This window comes from Schistocerca americana, chromosome 8, assembly GCF_021461395.2.
Source record: "Schistocerca americana isolate TAMUIC-IGC-003095 chromosome 8, iqSchAmer2.1, whole genome shotgun sequence".
Classification (NCBI taxonomy): Eukaryota; Metazoa; Arthropoda; class Insecta; order Orthoptera; family Acrididae; genus Schistocerca; species Schistocerca americana.
The window spans coordinates 109,225,220-109,249,627 of NC_060126.1; the positions used below are offsets into that span (position 1 = coordinate 109,225,220).

The 24,408-nt window shown below is 44.1% G+C and overlaps 1 protein-coding gene across 1 annotated transcript in view; it reads right to left on the reverse strand.

The window, feature by feature from the left end:
• Positions 1 to 1,938: 1,938 nt before the first annotated feature.
• LOC124545197 (fatty acid-binding protein, muscle-like) overlaps positions 1,939 to 24,408 on the reverse strand; it is a 31,615-nt gene continuing 9,145 nt past the window's right edge. Inside the window, exons 2-3 of the mRNA XM_047124061.1 lie at positions 8,316 to 8,587; positions 1,939 to 2,334 (exon numbers count right to left, since the gene is read on the reverse strand). Of these exons, the coding sequence (XP_046980017.1) occupies positions 2,221 to 2,334; positions 8,316 to 8,587 (386 nt within the window). The 3' untranslated portion in view covers positions 1,939 to 2,220. The remainder of the gene's footprint in view (positions 2,335 to 8,315; positions 8,588 to 24,408) is intronic.

Below are 24,408 nucleotides of genomic sequence, written 5' to 3' on the forward strand. Positions count from 1 at the left end.
CTCGTTAAACAATTATCTTCATATTAACCTTAAACGACACTCACGCATCATTCATACTGCTAAAACACATTTATAACATTTTACACACACAAAAAGACATAATAACACTTTATGATAATACTAGAACAGTTTATGAAAAACATTCTATTACTTTAGCGCACTCTATGGGCACAATCGAAACCAAATCAGTCCCCTATCCAATACTGTCCCCTATCGGCTGATACATGAACTACGTGTGCGTCCAGTCTCGCGTCACCATGTGTCACTATCCAGCTCTGAGACACATCTCCCACTTAGCCGCCTCCAAGGCAGGATCGTTATACGGCGCTACGCCTCAGCCTTTCATTACAGACTATCCATTTTGGTTCCACGCGTCCACAATTCAGTACCTTACCTGCTGGCTAGGGGCAAATAATTATAAATGGCTTCCTCGTGTCATGCTTACTTGGAGGTACTAATTAACCGAACAATGTAGTTCTCTTAATAGCTATAATTATTAGTCTACAAATAAAGTAAGTACTGACAGAATGTGATTCATTACAACGTCCTTAGTCTTTACTAGAAATATCTGCACTTACACCTCTAATATCCTGTATACAGAAATAAAACATATACTACTAGAGACTGTGCAGTAGTCGAATTTAATAAAGGGTTTTTTATGTAATTAGAAACGGCAAGCTCTATAAACAACACAAGGCTGTCGACAACGCAACAATGGAATTTCTTTTTTGAAAATGCACCGTCAATGAGAATCTGTTTAATCTTGATTGTTATATGTGGGTGGAAAAAATAATCAGATGTCAAAGTGGCGAATTTTTTCCAAGCAAGTTCTCTAATATCAAACTGAGTTGCACCGTTTGCCGGAAATAATATAAAGTAGTTTTGTTTATAAATGATCGCACATATTTCAACAGTTTTTAGACATTTGGGGTCGGAGTATGTTCCGAGTAGTTTCCTTGTAACTGTCTCGGCCGTCGAATAATTTATCTTTTGGTGGATAACAACTGGAACACCGTTTCTGAGGTAAGATTATGACATAGTTTATGGACATAAACAATACCAAGTTGTGAACAACATGTTTTCTGAGCTGCTTCAACAAAAGTATTTTAAGTGAACATTGACATACTTATTTCTTGTCACGGTTTATATATAGATAAAAAGGAATGTTTCTTTGTGTGTTTGCCCTCTATGCGTTCCTAAACCATTCATCTGATTACGATGAAACTTTGATGAGCTGTTTTCCGTATGCCCACCCCAAGTTAAAAAAAAAAGTAACGACAGTACGACATCTAGTTCAGGATACACGACGTCATAAACACTGAGATGCACGTAAAATTGCCGCATCATGCAAGACGTTCAAATTTATTACTTCTTTGCTATTAACTCTATTCGCAATATATTTCACATACAGTATCTGCATATGGCGCCAGTGGCCTTGCGGCAGTGATAACACCAGTTTCCATCAGACTACCCAAGTTAAGCTCTGCCGGTCTTGGCTAGCACCTTGATGGGTCACCGACCGGGTCTGCCGAGTGCTGTTGGCAAGCGGGCTTTACTCAGCCCTTGTAAGACAAACTGAGGAGCTGCTCGACTGAGAGATAGCAGTACCGGTCACGAAAACTGGGGACCGAACCGCACAATAACCCTGAGGGCGATGTGGGGCGGTGGTGGGGCGAGTGGACTACTGTGGGCTGTTGTGGAGTTGTGAACCACTGGGGTCTACGGCGGGGACGAAGCCTCTCCGCCGTTTCTAGGTCATCAGTTCCATACAATACAATACAAATACGAACGTGATTCATTTTTTTTGTTTTTCGTTTGTAACAGAAACCTGGCAAAACGAATACCCGGACAATGCTGAGTCTGTCAGGTAATATTCTACATAAAAAACAAAAAGACAATTTTTTTCTGTTTAATCATAATTCTATGATAAAACACTTACATTGTACATTATGCTATATAATACTGACAAGGCAGATTGCACTGCAGATTTGGAACAAAATAGATTACAAAACAAACAATTATTACGTAAGATATAAAAATTAAGATTACCCTGAGACGAAAAATTGTGTGAGACTTTGGTTCATGGTGAACAGACAGTTATCAACACACACTTTTACGTACAAGCTGCGACAAACCATTTTTGAATACGAAGTTAATGAGAGTAATGAATACCAGAAGCAGTTTCTTGCATAAGCAAACTCTTCGAAACTGCGCCACCGTTCACTTCTTCCCGATATGCGGAACTTCGTGAGGAGCAGACATGAAGCCCTCCAATTCCATGCCACGTATAGCTTCAAATATCCTCGTGCAAACAACGTCGTCCACCATTATAGTCTGGAAATAATATTAAAGTAATCGTACTATTAACAGAAACAATTTTGCTATCAGGTTGTACCACTACAACAATAACAATAAATGACAAAGCAACAATCACAATTAAGGACGAAACATTGAATGTGAATCAGTGACGGTAAATTTCTTCAAATGCATTGACAATTTTTCCGAAAAAAAAACATTACGACAATATCGATGTCTATAAATGAGTAGATGTTTACTAACATTAACAAATCTAATTTTTTACTTTCTACTACACTCCTGGAAATTGAAATAAGAACACCGTGAATTCATTGTCCCAGGAAGGGGAAACTTTATTGACACATTCCTGGGGTCAGATACATCACATGATCACACTGACAGAACCACAGGCACATAGACACAGGCAACAGAGCATGCACAATGTCGGCACTAGTACAGTGTATATCCACCTTTCGCAGCAATGCAGGCTGCTATTCTCCCATGGAGACGATCGTAGAGATGCTGGATGTAGTCCTGTGGAACGGCTTGCCATGCCATTTCCACCTGGCGCCTCAGTTGGACCAGCGTTCGTGCTGGACGTGCAGACCGCGTGAGACGACGCTTCATCCAGTCCCAAACATGCTCAATGGGGGACAGATCCGGCGATCTTGCTGGCCAGGGTAGTTGACGTACACCTTCTAGAGCACGTTGGGTGGCACGGGATACATGCAGACGTGCATTGTCCTGTTGGAACAGCACGTTCCCTTGCCGGTCTAGGAATGGTAGAACGATGGGTTCGATGACGGTTTGGATGTACCGTGCACTATTCAGTGTCCCCTCGACGATCACCAGTGGTGTACGGCCAGTGTAGGAGATCGCTCCCCACACCATGATGCCGGGTGTTGGCCCTGTGTGCCTCGGTCGTATGCAGTCCTGATTGTGGCGCTCACCTGCACGGCACCAAACACGCATACGACCATCATTGGCACCAAGGCAGAAGCGACTCTCATCGCTGAAGACGACACGTCTCCATTCGTCCCTCCATTCACGCCTGTCGCGACACCACTGGAGGCGGGCTGCACGATGTTGGGGCGTGAGCGGAAGACGGCCTAACGGTGTGCGGGACCGTAGCCCAGCTTCATGGAGACGGTTGGGAATGGTCCTCGCCGATACCCCAGGAGCAACAGTGTCCCTAATTTGCTGGGAAGTGGCGGTGCGGTCCCCTACGGCACTGCGTAGGATCCTACGGTCTTGGCGTGCATCCGTGCGTCGCTGCGGTCCGGTCCCAGGTCGACGGGCACGTGCACCTTCAGCCGACCACTGGCGACAACATCGATGTACTGTGGAGACCTCACGCCCCACGTGTTGAGCAATTCGGCGGTACGTCCACCCGGCCTCCCGCATGCCCACTATACGCCCTCGCTCAAAGTCCGTCAACTGCACATACGGTTCACGTCCACGCTGTCGCGGCATGCTACCAGTGTTAAAGACTGCGATGGAGCTCCGTATGCCACGGCAAACTGGCTGACACTGACGGCGGCGGTGCACAAATGCTGCGCAGCTAGCGCCATTCGACGGCCAACACCGCGGTTCCTGGTGTGTCCGCTGTGCCGTGCGTGTGATCATTGCTTGTACAGCCCTCTCGCAGTGTCCGGAGCAAGTATGGTGGGTCTGACACACCGGTGTCAATGTGTTCTTTTTTCCATTTCCAGGAGTGTATAAACGTTCGCGAGAGACATAATAAATTCTGGGAAGCGTAACATTCAATGTCAGTTTCAATAAAAGTAGTATGGATTTGTGACGATATAGTAGCGTAAAATAGTTCAACATTTCAGCTATATGACATAAACGTGGTAGTACCTTACGCTTGCTCACAAATCTTGAGTAATTTTATTGAAAATGACACCATTTGAGGTAGTTTACACAAACATAAATTGCGTCCGTTTGTTTTGCTGTGAACAAGGAGGCAAGTCAGTGTGGAAACTGTATAGGATACACTGTTGAACTCTGGAACACTTTTCAGATTTTCGCCTATAACCAGTCGTGTAATAGAAGTTTAATATAGTTTCTTATTTCATTCTGACATGATAGCACTCGCCTTGTGTGTGCTCCAGTCTTTTTCTGAAATTGCGGAAGTTAGTCTAGAAAAGTAATGTTTTTCCAAATGTGAAAAGCTGCTCCAAGGTGCAACATGGTCATGTACACTATGTGATCAAAAGTATCCGGACACCCGCCAAAACATACTTTTTTCATATTAGGTGCACTGTGCTGCCACCTACTGCCAGGTACTCCATATGAGCGACCTCAGCAGTCATTAGACATCGTCAGAGAGCAGAATGGGGCGCTCCGCGGAACTCACGAACTTCGAACGTGGTCAGGTAAGTGGGTGTCACTTGTGTCTCACGCCTGTACGCGAGATTTCCACACTCCTAAACATTCATAGGTCCACTGTTTCCGATGTGATAGTGAAGTGGAAACGTGAAGGGACACGTACGGCACAAAGGCGTAGAGGCCGACCACGTTTATTGACTGACAGAGACAGCCGACTCTTGAAGAGGGTCGTAATGAGTATTAGGTAGACATCTATTCAGACCATCACACAGGTATTCCAAGCTGCATCAGGATCCCCTGCAAGCACTATGAAAGGCGGGAGGTGAGAAAACATGGATTTCATGGTCGAGCGGCTGCTCATAAGCTACACATCACGCTGGTAAATGCCAAAGGCCGCGTCCCATGGTGTAAGAAGCGAAAACATTGGACCATTGAACAGTGGAAATACCTTTGTGGAGTGACGAATCACGGTACACAATGTGGCGATCCGATGGTAGAGTGTGGGCATGGCGAATGCCCGATGAACGTCATCTGCCAGCGTGTATAGTGTCAACAGTAAAATTCGGAGGTGGTGGTGTTATGGTGTGGTCGTGTTTTTCATGGAGGGGCTTGCACCCCTTGTTGTGTTACGCGGCACTATCACAGTACAGGCCTACGTTGATGTTTTAAGCACCATATTGCTTCGCCGGCCACTGTGGCAGAGCGGTTCTAGGCGATTCATCCGGAACCGCGCCGCTGCTACGGTCGCAGGTTCGAATCCTGCGTCGGGCATGGATGTGTGTGACGTCCTTAGCTTAGTTAGGTTTAAGTAGTTCTAAGTCTAGGGAACTGATGACCGCAGATGTTAAGTCCCATAGTGCTTAGAGCCATTTGAACCTTTTTGCTTCCCACTGTAGAAGAGCAATTCGGGGATGGCGATTGCATCTTTCAACACGATCGAGCACCTGTTCATAATACACGGCCTGTGGCGGAGTGGTTGCATGACAATAACATCTCTGTAATGGAGTGGCCTGCACAGAGTCCTAACCTCAATTCTATAGAACACCTTTGGGATGTTTTGGAATGCTGACTTCGTTCCAGGCCTCACCGACCGACATTGGTACATCTCTCAGTGCAGTACTCGGTGAAGAATGACTGCCATTCCCCAAGAAACCTTCCAGCGCCTGATTGAACGTAAGCCTGCGAGAGCGAGAGCTGTCATCAAGGCTAAGGGTGGGCCGACACAGTACTGAGTTCCAGCATTACCGATGGAGGGCGACACGAATTTTTAAGTCATTTTCAGTCAGGTGTCCGGGTACTTTTGATCACATAGTGAATGTACGAACAAATCTTCTCTTCAAATTTAGCAGCGTTGTGATCGAGAATACTTGACAGTACTGTATATAATGGATAGCGCATTATCGTACTGCTGTACCACAGATCAACAATCAGAAAATGAAATCAAATTAGAAAGAAGTTGACAAAAACCAGTTAAGAGTTAAAAACATTTTGAAATCTAAACTATTGGGAACTAACAAAAATTGACATTTTCAAGTCAGGTAAATTGCTATTACGTCATAGAAACTCAGTTCACTTGTAAATATCATGTGTTCCGTGGTAGAGGAGCTTCCGTTTCAAGGTACAAGATGGAGCACTACCGATACGTAGGGCTTAACCATACATAAGGTATGTAATTGTTTTTAAAATTACACTGAATGTTACTCACCACAGAACGCTACAACTGTGATTCCAAAATATCCTCCAAACAGCACTTAAATATGTGGGACTCGTAATATTTACAAACACAGCAAGAAACGCTTCCTCATGTCTCAAAACAACAAAACCAGCAGACAGTCCCAGAATCTGTGTGTGACGGTGTGTAGTGCGCATGCCTTCATGTGATTCTAAAATCATAATTAGAATGGAACATCGATCGAATATTCCTTATTCATCTCCAAGCTTGAATTCTAAGATGATAAATGCTAAAATAAAAGTTTTCCACCGTCTGCATATTTGCAGAACTATGTGGTTTAGGTTCAAAGGGAACAGGAAATGAAAGAACAAGCTTCATAGAGGTTTGATCAAAGAGATCCTTTTGGTGCAGCACAATTTACCTTTTCACACCTCCCTAGCTGTGGCTACCAAACTGTAGGCACTGCATTACCAGCTGGTCCCCCCGCCCTCCCCTCACCTGACATGTAGCCTGTTTGCTGACCTGAAGAAACACCCGAAAGGTTTTTGAAAACTGAAGATATCGAACACACTGCTGAGAACTGGTTTGAGCATTTAAAGCATGATGCTTCTTGAATGGAGTCGAAACGCTGCAGGAGTGATTTATCAAGTGAATGAAGTGAATGAGACGTGCGGTGGTGGCGGGGGGGGGGGGGGGGGGGGAGGTGCGGGGTGTGGAAGGGGGGAAAGGGGGAAGGGGGTAAGGGGAGGGGGGGAAGAGAGCAGAGTCTTTTGAATAAATATGCGCTGCCAAAACGCAGACCCAATTCTTTCATTGCACATCCAAGAACATTTCAGACATCACTCCCCTTCTACTACCGTACATACTTATTCGCTTTTTACGAGCCGATAATGAATGATTGCTTAAACGCGTCTGTGCACAGTATAATTAGTTTGTTTTCATCTTTGCGATCCATACGGGAGCAATACGGAGGAGGTTGTAATTTATTCCTACATTCATCAGTTAATACCGGTTTTTGAACCTGTTAGACCTGTTTGGCACAGGTCACTTTAGAAATATTTTTTGACGTTCGAAGGAGTGTTTTGTAAACATTCTCCTTTGTAGACGTCTTGTATTTCCCTAGTATTCTGCTGATGAACCGAACACCGCCACATGCTTTTCCTACGAATGGGTCTATGTGGTCGTTCCATTTCACGTCGCTATAAATTGATACACTCAGGTGTTTGTGTGAGCTGACTGATTCCAACTTGACCCATTGATATTGTATTCGTAGGATACTGCATCTTTCATTTTGTGAAGTGCATAATTTCACATATCTGACAACTTAAAGCAATCTTTAAACATTAGATATTCTGCTGCTGTGTACCATCGATCGACAGAATCTCTCTAGGTAGCCATTTTCGTGTGGAGTATACGGAAAGATTCACTACAGAAATTTTGAGAGAGTGCTTCCCAGGAAGAGTCACACAGCATATTACTTCCACCCTCACACGTCTCGCGAAATGACCAAAGTGACAAAATTCGAGAAAAAGGAGCTAATACGGACCTTTACTGACAATTATTCTTCCTAAATGCCGTTCTCGAGTGGAACAGATAAAAGGGGGATCAGTTACTGGTACCAGAATTACCTTCTGCGTCACACCATCAGGTGGCTCGCAGAGTTTTAATGTAGATGTAGGTTTCTATATTCATTTACGTACCATGATTCCTCGCGTGCTCTCTTTCTTTTTTACCGATCACCGTCTGCCACTCCCATACCCAATGTTTCTCTACGCTTTTGCCAATCAATTCGATACTTTCTAATTTAGTAAAATTGTGAGTCATGTTATAATAGTATTCGTGGGGTCTTTAAGAAAAACTATAAATGTTTAATGTACTCCATAGCCGACTCTTATTTACGTAGAATTGTGCTGTGGCTTTCTGTCATTAATTTTAATCACGCTTGGCTTTCACTCTGTTTTGAAACATACTTTTGTCCTACCGACGGGGAACCTTGAAGTGCTTGCGCTTTGCTCACCATCTTGAGCTCTTCCGCCGTGAAGTGGAACACCGTCGTGACGAGTTTGTGGCCCCTCTCGACGCAGGTGAGTGTGCTGCCCTCCAGCGTGAAGACGCGGGCGACTCGGCGGCCGTCGTGCGTGGGCGCGTACCTCTCGTCATTCAGCCGGAACCTGGTGGTCGTCGTGAAGACGCCCGTCAGCGACGTTATCGTGAACCAGTGTCCCGCCCTCGTCAGGATCATGGCCGGGCGCACATTGTTAGCCACCATCCGCATCAGGCAGCAAGTGCCTGGAAGCAAAATCCATTTTATTATTAAGTGAGAATGAGTAGTTGTAATTCGATAAGACGTTAGCTCACTCTATAGCTCACCAATGCGCAACATGCAAAGGGTGACTAATGGGAAATGGACTGTCTTACATGCACTGGCTGTTAAACCATTGTCAGTGGTAGGAGTCAGACGGTGCATGTATCATTCGCTTCGAAACTGTCCATCATTTCAGTAGCAATGCAACAATAGTAGGCACAGCGTAGTGTGTTCCCGTTCAATATCTTGTCCTCAATGCTGAGTCTGTTGCTGCAACACGGCGGACATTTTGTCGGCATCTGTATCCCGCAACTCGAAGTCACAATACGATGCTGTGATGGGTTGCAGATTTGAGAAGACGAAGCATTCTTAAGAAGAACCTGCGAGGCTCTATTGAAAACACTGAGGACACCTGTAAACACCGCCATTGAGAAAGGCAATGAGTAGGATTCGGAGATGATCCACACAATCTCTCAATTGAAGTTCACACAAAATCTGAATACAAAACTTGTCAGGAGGAATTGTACACTGACTCCTTGTCATAGAGTTCTGTGATTCAAGCCTGTGTATGTCCGTAGTTACAAGTGGTGAGTCTAAACATTTCGCGAGACTGAAAAAGGAACAGGAGCAGACGAAATCAAACCACCTGCAAAATTAATAAAATAAATAAAAAAAATACAGCAGTGAATGAGAAATTACACAACAAATGAGAGCTAAAAATTAATGCATTATTGAAAGTCTTGGAATTCCCCAGCAGATATATTGCTAGTATCGATATCGCTAACAATTGATGAACCGTCGAGATTCTCGATTCTCTGGATGGATGAACTATCGATATAATTAATTAAGTTTGCACGGAACGCCTGGAGCGCGATTCCTGCTAGCTCTTGTCCGGTTTTTCCGTTTCGCAGCCACTGAGCGTCACAGTTCCTTGACCCAGGAGGGCACGTTGTTAACTGGCCAACAAGCGCCTCGTGACTGACATCTGTTAACACGTAATCAGTCCTTGCGTGTCCTCTCAAAAGTGCGCGGGAAGAGTGCGCTAGGCGCGCTCTCAACACGAACTATCGATTTACTCGCCAGAGTTTGTCAGCAGAGTTTACGTGTAGTACAACTAGCGCAAACGAGGTCCGGAAGTTGACTGAAATAAGTGCATTCAGTGAGTAGCGACCACCATCTGCATCTACACAACTGTGCTCCAAAACCCATATTATATTACGAGGCGTGCAGGGAGGAAGTAGTGTGTTGCCCTACTTTTCTTCGAATGAACGCTCTCTGAATTTCAACAGCAAACGTCTCCTCGATGCAAAACGCCTTTCTGGTAATGTTAGCCACTTGAGTTTGTTGAGCATTTCTGTAACGCTCTCGCGCCGACGAAACTATCGAATGGCAAAAAGTACAGCTCTTCGTTGGACCTTCTGCTATAAGGGACACGCTAATGAAAGCCCAAACCCGCCACAGTGATCTCCAAATTGCGCTGTGACATTTATCCCACTAGGAGACGAGACGGCCAAATCCAGTTCCTTAGAAGGCAGTCAGCTGCTGACTGATCCACAACCGCAGCTACTCTCGCACATCCTCGTCCAACTGACACCAACGTCCGTGTGTGAATTAACTTGCTTTTCGCTTTCGTTTAAACGTATGGCTGAAAGACTCTGCCTTCAAGAATTGTGAAACGAACCCTGTCGTCTAGGACCGTGTGCCACAAACAGCGCAGATTAGCCACGAGATGGGGAAACTCACAGGCGTCTGTTGTGCTGAAAGAGGCCAAAGCGCTATAGTGAGACAGACGAGAACCTACGTCCTTTAGAAGCTGTTTGTGGCCATGGAGGCGTAGACGTAGTACCTAAGATCGGATATAAAGGGAAACATTTATGAAAATTATTTAATTCTGTAGTAGTGCAGGGAACGAAGCCACAGTAATTTTAATCTACCATCCTTAATAAATTTTCATGGTGATCCCAATAAAACTTGAATATTGATCATATCTGTAACAGTTTAGGATTTCCTGTTAAAGTGAGATTAACAAGTTTAGTGACAAAGACCTGAATGCTAAAATCTGAACGCTTTGGTCGATCTTAACGATCGATATTCTATATAAAAGTGCACCATTAAAATGAAATTTAAAAGACGTAGTAAATTTAAATTATCAGTACTTTAAGAATCAGATCATCATCTCCTCCACACAAAACACATTGAACGATGACAGAATGAACCCTACTGAATCGTTAGGTAATAGAATATCTGTTGTAAAGTTTAGTACATAATAGATACTTTTGTTCTTTATTTATTTATAAGAAGGCACATTGTTGCAAGATTACTGGCTAAAAATGGCTCTGAGCACTATGGGACTTAACATCTACGGTCATCAGTCCCCTAGAACTTAGAACTACTTAAACCTAACTAACCTAAGGACAGCACACAACACCCAGCCATCACGAGGCAGAGAAAATCCCTGACCCCGCCGGGAATCGAACCCGGGAACCCGGGCGTGGGAAGCGAGAACGCTACCGCACGACCACGAGATGCGGGCAAGATTACCGGCCGTGACATTCAAAGTTAAGAAGGAAATTGTACTGGTTTTATGTAAAAGAATTTAATGTTTATTATGTAATGAATATTATCGTTTGCCGCGCGGGATTAGCCGAGCGGTCTAAGGCGCTGCAGTCATGGACTGTGCGGCTGGTCCCGGCGGAGGTTCAAGTCCTCCCTTGGGCATGGGTGTGTGTGCTTGTCTTTAGGCTAATTTAGGTTAAGTAGTGTGTAAGCTGAGGGACTGATGACCTTACCAGTTAAGTCCCATAAGATTTCACACACATTTGAACATTTTGATATTATTGTTACTTTATTTAGAACGTGAAAATGGTCAAGCTTTGATTATTTAAATATATTAAAATGTAAAATAATGTAGAATAAGCTGTAGCCAATCAGATGGACGGCTTCAGGCAAGGGAACTGCACTAGTCAGTTGAGCGTCGATGTTCGGCACGCGGGGGACGCGGCCGGAGATGGGCAGAGGGACAGTGCTGGTGCAGACGTGAAAGTGGACAGTCGGTCTTTAGGTAGCTAGGAAGTGAAAAGACTTAGAAAATTGTGTGGTAACGCGGGACTTAGTCTCTGAGCGGTGAGCAGCCGCGCGCCTGGCGTGAACTCTTAATTCTTCGCGTAGTTAACGAGGTGGAGTATTGTAATTCGCGATGAGATGTGAATGATCGAACTGTGTCAAATGGATATGCGCTCCAGTGCAACAGTAACTCTAAATACGACCACTTTCGCTGTTAGTTTGCTTTCTGAATAAACATTATTCTAAGCAAATCGCAATTGAGTGACCTACGCCATTTATGGGTCGTTAATTTAATTCCCGATATTATTATTACCGTTATTAGAATGAGATTTTCAATCTGCAGCGGAGTGTGCGCTGATATGAAACTTCCTCGCAGATTAAAACTGTGTGCGCTGATATGAAACTTCCTGGCAGATTAAAACTGTGTGACGGATTATTATATGTTACACGAACTTTGTATTTCGCAAACTTGCCATCAGCGAGATAATTTAACGAAAGGGTCACAAGTGTCTAATTTAGGGCGTGTAATGTGACACGTGCTGTTCAACCCCTAGACGAGTTTGAGCCAAAACATTTCGACGAAGACGAACCGCATGTGAGCCCGAACGTCTTTGGGATGTTAGCTCGCACACGCATGTTTTCCTGAGGTCGCCAAACATGTGAATATCACACGGTGAAAGATGCGGGATGTACGGAGAATGCGACAGTATTTTCTAACCAAATCGCTGAAGCAGAATTTTCGTCTGATTAGCCGTGTGGGGACGGGTGTTGTAGTGACCTATTTCTTCTGCATCTACAGTGTGATTGTAATTAAAGTTAACCTTTCAAACCACTGTAGAAATAACACCACTGGTCAGAATGACGTCAAAGTGCAACGGAATGTTATCGGCGAAGGAGGGAATATATATTTACAAAATGTTGCAATAGATGGCGCTGTAAGCATCATAATTTAATAGCGGTCGACTACAAATGACAAATGAATGATACTACAATGCTTGAGGTGTTCGTTTGACGTCAAACAAACTGTACTACTCAGTGTGCATGGGCGTACAGGTGTGATACTGTTAGTTACGTAAGCCCATCCAACACGGCAATGTCATATCACATAGAATGGGAAAAATCGGCTTTTAATTGTCCTGAGGCCAAAAACCGCATAAAAATCATCAATCAAAATCAAATCGGATTATTAATTTTCGTATGACTGGCGCAAAACATGTTCAATATGCTGTCCACTGTTTTCTGCAACAAGTTGAAAACGAGAAACAGCATGTTGCACAACTGATCGAAGTGTTTCCGGGGTCACGTTCAGAATGTGTTTCGCAGTATGTGCCTTCAATGCAGCTAACTCTGCAGTCGAAACACTGAACACAACATCTTTCAGATAGCACCACAGCCAAAAGTCACACGGATTAAGATCAGGTGATCGTGACGGCCAGGCTGTAGGGAAATGTCGGCTGATAATTCCAGCATTTCCGAAATGGCGCTTCAGCAGATGCTTAACTAGATTTTCAATGTGCCGAGGTGCGCCATGTTGCATAAAAATCATCACATCCACGCTACTGGAGAGCTGGAATGACGTGAAAATCATCACATCCACGCTACTGGAGAGCTGGAATGACGTGGTTGCGTAAAAGACACTCATAGCGCCTACCAGTGACGGGACAGGTAACAGGACCGGAAGCACCTGTCTCTTCGAGAAAAATATGGCCCTGTGACAAATGAAGCTGTAAACCCGCTCCACACAGTGACCTTTTCAGGATGAAGTGGTACTGGCTGATTTGCGTGTGGACTTTCCGTTGCCCACATTCGGCAATTCTGTGTATTGACATATCCTGTCAGATGGAAGTGGGCTTCGTCTGTCCACAAAATCTTCCGCGGCCAATCATTGTCCACTTCCATGCGAGCAAAAAATTCTAAAGCAAAGGTCTCTCTCGTTGGCAGGTCACCAGGAAGCAACTCGTGCACACGGGTAATTTTGAATGGACAGCAAAGAAGGATGCTTCGTAGGATTTTACGCACAATGCTCACGGGTATGTCCAATGTTCAGGCAATTCTCCGTTCACTACACGTTTGCACACCACCACTCGTCTCCTCCTGCATTTCTGTGGCCACTTCTTCCAATAACGAATCAATTCCTTTCCTCCTCCTGCCAGGTTGCACAGCAAAAGAACCCGTCTTTTCAAATTTCTGAATCATTTTTTCCAGACCCACAACAGTCAAACCCTTCAGTGTCCGGAACTTCTGCAGAGCAACGTGTGCACAGTCATCATTCTTGTAATACGGCTTTACAAGCAGAGCGCGATCCTGTGTTGAAACAGTTATGGCGACCGCCGCAGACGCGAAAGGAGGAAAAACCGTGTACCCGGCGTGTTTACACCAGCTTCAGTGGGTCGTGCGCATGACAAGTATATTCATTTATGTCAGGCTGTTCCAGCTCGTCGGCTCCGTTGTGAGCTGTGGAGCGCTCCCTGCTCCATGGAGCCGTGTCGCTCGCTGTGACCATTCAAGTGGGCCGGCATGCCCGCACGTGGCACGGCTGGATGAGGCAGGCGGCAAGGCAAGCGTTTTGATGTGTCAGCTGCGTCTTACAAGATCGACAACCTCATACTCTTAGCTGCTAAGATGTGGTGACATGCTACACCAGGAAATACCAAGTTCAGGAAACAAATAAGAAGCAACTGTTTTACAAGAAATTGCATACTAAATTTATTGGGTCTCTGTAGCTTGACACTTTCTTTTCATCACAAGATCGGAAATATCAGGCGTCAAAGTGTTCGCAGCGGAGATGGCATTCATTGTTGCATCCTGAAGAAACGATCATTCCTTACAACGCATTTCTTCCCCTTTCATTTCGAGAAAAAGGGATATTTCCTCATGAATGGCAAAGAAAACATCAAGAACTTTTCCCCGACTCAGCCAACGAACTGTACTGTGGTAAGGTATATACCCATACTCCGCTTCCATATCTTTCAGGAATCCTTTGAATTGGCGATGATTCATACCGTGACGCCGCACAAAATTCACTCACTTCACGACATCTTTCATTACGACACCTAGCTCTTCTGTTTCAGCACACAGTGCCTCTTGGTGAATAAAACAATGAAGAGTCAAAATGTCTTTCCCGAATTCGTCCCTGAGTTTATTTTCAAACGAGAAGCAAAACCTTGGTGACGACCGATCGTTTGTGGTGCACCGTCTGTCGATACAGAATGGAGCTTATCCACTGATTCACAAACAGCTTCAAAAATGTCACGTCCTGTTGCGGACGTCTCCTGGTATGTCGTTCTTAAGCCTGGCTACCAGTTCTCTGCGTGCAACGCCTTCTACCTGATAGTAGTGCGCTGCGTGAAGACATGTATAATGTCGTTGTATATTGTACCTCTTCGCAGAATTAAATACTTTATGACATACAAGACACTGTGGACGACCGTCCCTCTCAATGAATAGAGAGGTATCCTCCAATAGAGGTACAGGGCTCCGGCAGCTAGTCATAGCTGTCATTGAATACGGATTATTGCGTCAGTTGCGGCTGCATGCGGCCAGGGGGCAGTGAGTTCGTTTTCCCCCTCCACGCTGGCTCCGAGCTGACACAGTGAGCGCTCCGGAGCGCTCCGGCTCCCTGGGGCTCGGTTGGAACAGCATGATTTATGTATTCTGACACATACAGCGCCATCTATTGATAAATTTTCACACTATTTTTTTTCTTCTGCCATACGTTTCCATACGTTTCCTCCTTCGCTGGTAATATTTTGTTATAATTTGCCTTCATTCTGACCAGTGGTGTTATTTCTACAGCATTTTGAAAGTTTAATTATAATCACTCCCAACATCTACATATGAGACAGATACTCCGCAAACCACCATACGGCACGTGACGGAGAGAACACTGTACTATTCTTGTCATTTTCTTTCCTGTTCCACTGAGATACCAGTTCGATTTTACACAGAGTACGCGAAGGAACTTGCTCCCCCTTCTTGCAGCGGTGTACCGTAGGTCTCTAGAAGAGCGTAGCGTTCCATAGGATTGGAAAAGGGCGCAGGTCATCCCCGTTTTCAAGAAGAGACGTCGAACAGATGTGCAGAACTATAGACCTATATCTCTAACGTCGATCAGTTGTAGAATTTTGGAACACGTATTATGTTCGAGTATAATGACTTTTCTGGAGACTAGAAATCTACTCTGTAGGAATCAGCATGGGTTTCGAAAAAGACGGTCCTGTGAAACCCAGCTCGTGCTATTTGTCCACGAGACTCGGAGGGCCTTAGACACGGGTTCACAGGTAGATGCCGTGTCTCTTGACTTCCGCAAGGCGTTCGATATAGTTCCCCACAGTCGTTTAATGAACAAAGTAAGAGCATATGGACTGTCAGACCAATTGTATGATTGGATTGAAGAGTTCCTAGATAACAGAACGCAGCATGTCATTCTCAATGGAGAGAAGTCTTCCGGAGTAAGAGTGATTTCAGGTGTGCCGCAGGGGAGTGTCGTAGGTCCGTTGCTACTCACAAATACATAAATGACCTTGTGGATGACATCGGAAATTCACTGAGGCGTTTTGCGAGTGATGCTGTGGTAGGTATATCGAGAGGTTGTAACTATGGAAAATTGTACTGAAATGCTGGAGGATCTGCAGCGAATTGACACATGGTGCAGGGAATGGCAATTGAATCTCAATGTAGACAAGTGTAATGTGCTGCGAATACATAGAAAGATAGATCCTTTATCATTTAGCTACAATATAGCAGGTCAGCAACTGGAAGTAGTTAATTCCATAAATTATCTGGGAATAGGCATTAGGAGTGATTTAAAATGGAATGATCATATAAAGTTGATCGTCGCTAAAGCAGATGCCAGACTGAGATTCATTGGAAGAATCCTAAGGAAACGCAATCCGAAAACAAAGGAAGTAGGTTACAGTACACTTGTTCGCCCACTGCTTGAATATTGCTCAGCAGTGTGGGATCCGTACCAGATCGGGTTGATAGAAGAGATAGAGAAGATCCAACGGAGAGCAGCGCGCTTTGTTACAGAATGATTTAGTAATCGCGAAAGCGTTACGGAGATGACAGATAAACTCCAGTGGAAGACTTTGCAGGAGAGACGCTCAGTAGCTCGGTATGGGCTTTTGTTGAAGTTTCGAGAACATGCCTTCACCGAGGAGTCAAGCAGTATATTGCTTCCTCCTACGTACATCTCGCGTAGAGACCATGAGGATAAAATCAGAGAGATTAGAGCCCACGCAGAGGCATACCGACAATCTTTCTTTCCACGAACAATACGAGACTGGAATAGAAGGGAGAACCGATAGAGGTACTCAAAGTACCCTCCGCCACACATCGTCAGGTGGCTTACGGAGTATGGATGTAGATGTAGATAAATGCCTCCGTATGAGCCCTAATTTCTCTTATCTTATTTTCATGGTCCTTACGCGCAATGGACGTTGGCATGTTGGCGGCAGTAGATTCGTTCGGCAGTCAGCTTCAATTCGCTGTTCACTAAATTTTCTCAACAGTGTTTCTCGAAGAGAATGTCGTCTTCCCTCCAGGGATTCCCATTTGAATTCCCGAAGCATCTCCGTAACACTTACGTGTTGTTCGAACGTGACACCAGCGTCCTATATACCGTCTCCTTTACAGGTGAATCTCTCCTTCCTAAAATTGTCCCAATAAACCGAAGTCGACCATTCGTCTTCGCTACCACAGTTCTCACATGCTCAATCCTTCTCATATCACTTTGCAGAGTTGACTGCGTCAAGCAGGTCACTAGTAATACAGTGTCTGAACATTACAAGTTTGATCTTTCTACACATTCGCCATTCATCGCACCAACTGGAAATTTTTTTTATGTCGTTTTGTATCTTCCTACAGTCACTCAACCTCGACACCTCGTCGTAAACACGGCATCATCTGCAAGATAGAGCCCACCCTGTTCGCCATATCATTTATGTGTATTGAGAACAATAGCGATCATGTAACACTTCCCTGGGGCAGTCCTGACGATGCTCTTGTCTCTGATGAACACTAGCCGTCGAGGACAACATACTGGGTTCTATTACTTAAGAAGTCTTCGAGCCACTCACATATCTGTGAACTTATCCCATATGCTCGTATCTTCGTTAACAGCTTGCATTGGTGCACCGTGTCACTTGCTTTCCGGAAATCTAGAAATATTGAGTCTCCCTTTTGCTCTTCTTCCATAGTTCGCAGGATGTCATGTGAGAAGACGGTAAGCTAAAGGAGCCCTTTGAACAACAACCAGTGCGCAGCGCTATGAAGATATTTTGCAGAACCTGAGATGCGCCATAAAGTCAAAATGCTGAGGAACGCTGTCGGACGGAATCATCCCGTCGTGCGATAATGCCCGCCCCTGCAGACATGCGTGGAAATCAGTTTCAGATGGACGAGGAAGTGCATGAGTAGGTGCGGTTGTGGATCCGCCAGCGTTCTACGAAACAGAAACTCTTTGAAAAGAGGACAGCCGATTTCCTTCCCCCTTCTTTCGTAATTGTACTCCCTCTCTAATGACCGCGCTGTCGACGGGACGATTAACTGCAATCTTCCTTCTTTCCATGCTTTATAGACAGGTGCTTCGTCAGTAAACTGCGTCATAGAACTTCCGACGTCTTCCACTAGATCATTTATATGCAGGATGAGCCAGCTAAGACACATATGAAAATTAATGTAGGTGAAAAAATTGGTGCTTATGCTTGATACACTATGAGATTTTATTGAAAACAAAAACGAGTGCACAAACTGACCAATAGATGGCACTGGACAGCAACGCTTCATTGGCACCGCACAAGAATCGTGTATAAAGTGACCTGCAGTGAGAGAGGGAGTCTACACCTCCTTTCGCAACGCAACTTCTAACAGCTTCGCCTTGATACCTACCCCACCTACCAACCCTAACTTTACCTCCCCCCCTACCACTCCTCAGGGCTCCCTCTCCCCTCCTCCTCCCGTCCCCTGAGCGGATTTCCTTCCTACGCCGCCTCCCCCCCCCCCCCTTCCAGTACACCCCTTCTGTGTCTCTCCGCTGCCTCCTAACTTGCTTTCGCTCTCTGTCTCACACCCCACACGTCTCCTGCCCCTTGGAGGCCCCCTCCCCCCCCCCCCCCCGATCCATCTCATCTTTTCATTCCACCCCCTCCAGCCTCCCTCCCATGCTGCACCATCCTCTCCCCTCTTTCCCTTCTCCCAGGCCTCCTCCCCCTTGGCAGGTCCCTCCCGACAGCTTTTATTCTTTCGTGTGTGCTCCGTCTTTTGCAGTAGTTTTAAAGTGTCTTTGTTCTGGACTGTTACAATACCGTGGCCAACTTTAGTCTTGTGTGTGTGACTTCAGTGTATTGTAACGTATTACTATCTTTACGACGTTTCCCATCGAGCCATATACCTTATTTCGTATTTTTAGCTGCTACTCTCACACAAATAATGATAAAAATTCAGAAATTCAGGGTCGCCACCAGCCTAAGCCCTTCCTAACCATTTAGAACAAAACGGAGCTGGAAAATTATTAGTTTAATTACTTTAAAAATTTAATTACAAGTATGCAAATTTCCCCAAGTAGCCAGATAAATATCACTCCATGTCGTTCATGAAGCAACTTGATTAATTCAGGATTGGAAATCGGAGTACGTGGGCAAGATCAACACCACAGAATTTATCTTTCACGCAGATTATTTATTGTACCTAAGTATTTGGTTGCACATCCTAACTACACATAACTGGTGCCTGACTAGAAATATTTAAATAAGAATTACGTGAGAATGAAACAGAGCACAATTTATCTACAGCAAGAAGAAATACAGAAAACGGGGGTGGGAGACAATGATACTATCATCTCCTTTGCATTCATACCATAAAACACCTCAGTGAGATTCGCATTACGTTTCTACGCATGCACTATTCTGGACAGAGCTTTAATCATTGCACGAGGTTGTGCGATAATTATTAAACATACTAACTCCGTCTGCTGCTTGAAAGCGGCCGAACTAGAGCACGTGGTGCATTCCGAATCAAACTGTTCAGCTGCTTTGAATAAAGCGCATGAAAGAACAGATATTCTTGCAGAAATTATAGCTCATTAAACAAGCAAACTGTTACAATAAAGCCTATTGCGGTGCCGTGGTGGACCAGAAGGGTCATTGATTACCAAACACGTGGCACAAAATCGACACACAAAGACAAAAGCAACTTCCACAAAATATAAGATTAAAAATCATACTCGCTTCGGCACAGTGTTACACTCACGTGCGGTTGAAGTGATCCTAACCAGATTTTCCTAATCAGATTTACCGTTTGAAATTCTACTTCATCGTTGTTCAAAATTCACAAAGTAACTTCCACACTTTTAGATCAACCACCCAAAAATTGCCTATTTAAAGCAATATAACTATGGTACATTCGGAAATATAACTCGCTTCACACGTTTCAGTTCAGCTGAAGTTCTTAAGTATTTCAACAGTTAAACATAACGAAGTCCTAACTCAACCTGCTTCCTATCACCTGAAACCCCCCTTTCGAGTTACGATTCGTACTCACCAAGCGTTCACCGAAGAGTGCCGCCTTCTCTTTCGAGATTACCTAGCTCCCCTTGCAGCGGAAGCTACCAGAGGGGTAGCCCTCCGTTTCCAACCTCACACACAAAAACAACCTTTGGTTAAGATGGGTAAACCTCTCTGTTCAGGTATTCGAAACCTAAGTTGGTCATCCTGTGCTCTCCTTGAACGAGAAGCAACATCGTCTGCTCCCTGCAGACAATGACCAACTCAACGTTTCCCACAAAACAAAACCGAAACCCCACATTAAAACACTCATATAATATTCAATATGCCTTGTTTGAGTGCTCAGTCTTTCTGGAAGAGTTCATGAATTGAGCTAAAATCAGGTAGTAAAGCTAATAAATTGTACCGAATTCGACAACCGTCTTAGGAAACGACTTCACAGAGACGTTTCAGTATTTTATATGCTCCACGAATCGCCCACTATGTTTTTTTTAACTTTGTCGACTTTTCTAACTCTCCCACAATGAACGTCTCCATGCCAGTGTATATTTTAACCTCTTTTTTCCACCTATTATGTTCTTATGTCCCGTAGTGCATGTCTTCGCTAGTTTATATGTATAGTTGCCTCTTTTTTAACTGTAATGTCACTGGGCTGAAGAACGGCGGATTGTGCCACTGCCAGCCCTCCCCTGCCTATATGGAGCAGGGGAATGAAATCACAATAAAGAAAAAAAAGAAAGGGAGTCAGATTCGCCAGCGATAGCGGTATGTTGGGAAAGGCGCAGATAGAGAAGTTTTACTATCAGAAAGGAGAATCCACTATTGCAGCCTTACGACTCAGGTGTTGCTGTGAAGAAGATGATAATAAAGATCGACGCCACGGGTTGTTTAGACGATCGTCAAAGTAGTATGCGACCAGACACAAGTGCTACAGTTGCTCGGACAGTTCGGGAGGAAATGGAAATATTAGCGGGTTCATATCTACATGGTGAAGTCGCACACCACACCAGAGAAGTAAGGTGTACCCTCCAATGCTATCCATACCACATCCAGCATCATTATGAACATTTTGCCACCGAATTTGTGACTCCGAGAGCACTTGTGGTGTAGGCACTTCGATAAATGGGGGAAGATTACGAATGGTTGTCTAACGTGTTGCGGACTGACAAAGCCCATTTCACACTCAGAGGGTGTGTCAATACGCACAACTGCAGAATATGAGCTACCTATCTTAGAACTATCGTGGAAACCCCACTACATGATGAAAAAATCACGGTCTGGTGTGGATATACCACGCCAGTCGTAAACAGATCCTTTTTCTTCGAAGATGTGCGGTGTGTTGCTTTTCAAACTGGCAGCATGACAGGTACGCCGATATGTTACAGGATCGCATCATCCCTAGTCTGACTGATAAAGACCTGCAGGATGGCACTCCAAACCCCTTTGGTTCACGTGTGAAAGATCCCTTGCACACATCGTTTGGTAAGGGTCGTATGCTGAGCCACCATTTCCGTCATACTTGGCCTCCCAGGTCCCCAGGCCTCAATCCGTGCGATTATTCATTGTGGGGTTACCTGAAGTTTCAAGTCCACCGCGACCGTCTGACCTAATTAGAAGTGCTAAAAGACAAAATCCGACGATAGCTTCTCACCATATCTATTGATATGCTTTACAGTGCTGCTCACACCTCTACTACAGGTACTGTTGAATGATGGACATCTTGAGTATTTGTTGTAAAGAACATTGTCTTTCCTAAAAATAAATTGTTATGCTAATTATTGCTTTTTTATCATATTAAGCGCCATCTGGTGGTATCATTTTGTACACATTTTTGTTTCAATAAAACCCCATGTCATTTAAAGTATGTGTGTCAATTTTTACTCTCTACCTCCATGTTACTGCTGCTAAAATGTTATTTTCACTCATCTTTTTTCTTGGCGTATTTTATTCTCTGCACTCCCAATTTCTAGAACTTTTTATATGTTTGCGAAGACAGCTTACGAGTGCATGGTTCGATGTGGATACTCTTCAGCATACAACCGCACCGCTGCTGTAATAGTTTGGCAAAATTCTCCATAAACAATACTGACTTTTAAGAGTGTCATACATATTGCAAATTTCTCAATAGTTTTACGAGCAAGTATCTGATTGATACAACAGTAGAATACAGACAGCGCACAAGTAAACACAAGAAGTATACCAGAGTTACGAATTTGCTTACATTTAGCATAATAAGTCAGATGTTTGTGGACCCTCTTGCCCTCACAGTAGGAAAGAGTTTTGCGGCACAGTTATCTTGATACTGTTTGATCAAGTCCCGCGCTTGTAATGCTGATGAAGTTCTTTTTGAAGCTTCTTTGAAATGCTACAGGAAACAGTAGCCCCATATAGTTCCATTAGAAACACACAAAATCGGTTTCATAATCTGGCGCCAATAAACGATAAAAATCCTTGCCACCGTCAGGAAATTCGCCATACTGTTCGCTAAAGCTTAGCGAAAACCACACCTCGATATATTTATCCATTTTGCATGTACCTGGGGTAGCCTGTCTTAGCTGCCTCATCTTCTATTCAGTTAACAGTGATGGTCCTATCATACTTCCTAGGGGTACTCCTGAAATTACTATGTTTTTAAGAGCGATGCATTAAACTATGCTGTATGTGGTCAGATATTCAGATACTCGCCCCCGTTTTTTTTTTTTTTTTTTTTTTTTTCACTAGTCGACAGAACAGAACTGTGGCAAAAGCCTATCTAGTCATGGCAGCAACACGGGTGTTGATGTTATGGCGCATTGGATCTCATGGGCGAACAGAACCAGATGAGTTTCGCAAGATCTCTTTTTAGGAACCCATGTTGATTTTCACAGATGAATTTCCGTTCTTCAAAAACGTCATTATATGTGAGCTGAAAACATATTCCATAATTCTCTAACAAACTGACGTCACCCTGTGCTTCGACCCTTTTTGAGAACGGGAATGACCTTCCTTTTGTTTTCAGTCGATAAACACCCTTAACTACTCCACCGGCCTACTGCTAGAAGAGAAATGAGTTCATCTACATAATAACTGTAGAATCTTACAGGTATCTCATCCGTTCTAGAAGCTATTCCACTATTAAGCACCTGTAGTTGCTCTTCTCCATGATCACATGTCTCAATACCTGCTATCTCGGTGTTGGCGCAATGATTGAAGGAATAAATTATTTTACAATATTTTCAGGATTAGCTACGGAAGAACGAATTCAGCATTTCGGCCTTTTACCTGTCATCTTTAGTTTCGGTGTTAGCATGGTCACAGTGGATCTGAATAAACGATTTCAGTCCGCTTACTGATTTTCGTTAAGTCCAAAACCTCCAGGGTTTTCTCTTAGATCGGCTGATAAAATTTTAATTTCAAAAATCTCTGAAAGTTTCTCATCTTGCCCCCCATATACTAATGTTTGGTTCGTGCTGCTTTTCTTTTCAGTTAGGTTTTGACTTAGCTTAAATCTATCTATCATGAAGGTTCTTTGACTTCGTAGCAACTTTATAAAACGGCTATTGGACAATAGTGGGTCTTCCCCAATTCCAACGGAGGCGGACCGCCCCTCCTTGGGTGAAGAAGCTACAGGCACTCTTCCCGCGTTTAAATCACGAGAAAACGAAATAAAAGATCCAAGGTGTCACCGTTGATGCTGGAGACTCTAATCAAGTTTCGATTTCACTTCTCGTCAGACTAAAACAGAGACTGTCACTTTGGTGGAGTGAACATTCTTCCCTTCGTGAGTAGTTATTCCGCTTGCCAGAAGGTCTTTACATACGTGCACTTACGATGCCTGCTATGCTCTAAACAGCTACAAAAAATGCAGAAAGCTAAATATTGGTCCTCAAGTATGGGAATTCCGGTGCACATATCAAGCAAACAATTGATTATTTTCATCATGGCAGCGTCAACAGCAACAGTTACGAAATTGTCTCGAATGAAAAACTGCCCACAGTTCCACAAATTATGTTTATTTTAAACCTTGAGCATGCTTACTGCTACAATAATATATCCTTCTTCAGAAGTCATACACACTAATAAATGAAAAATGTCGCTCGGCTAAGACACTTGTCATTTATTAGTGCGTATGACTTCTGAAGAACGCTATATTATTATAGCAGAAACCATGGTCAAGGTTTAAAATAAACATAGTTTGCGCAACTATGGGCTGTTTTTCATTCGAGACAAACAATCGATCTTTTTAATTCGTCCATAAA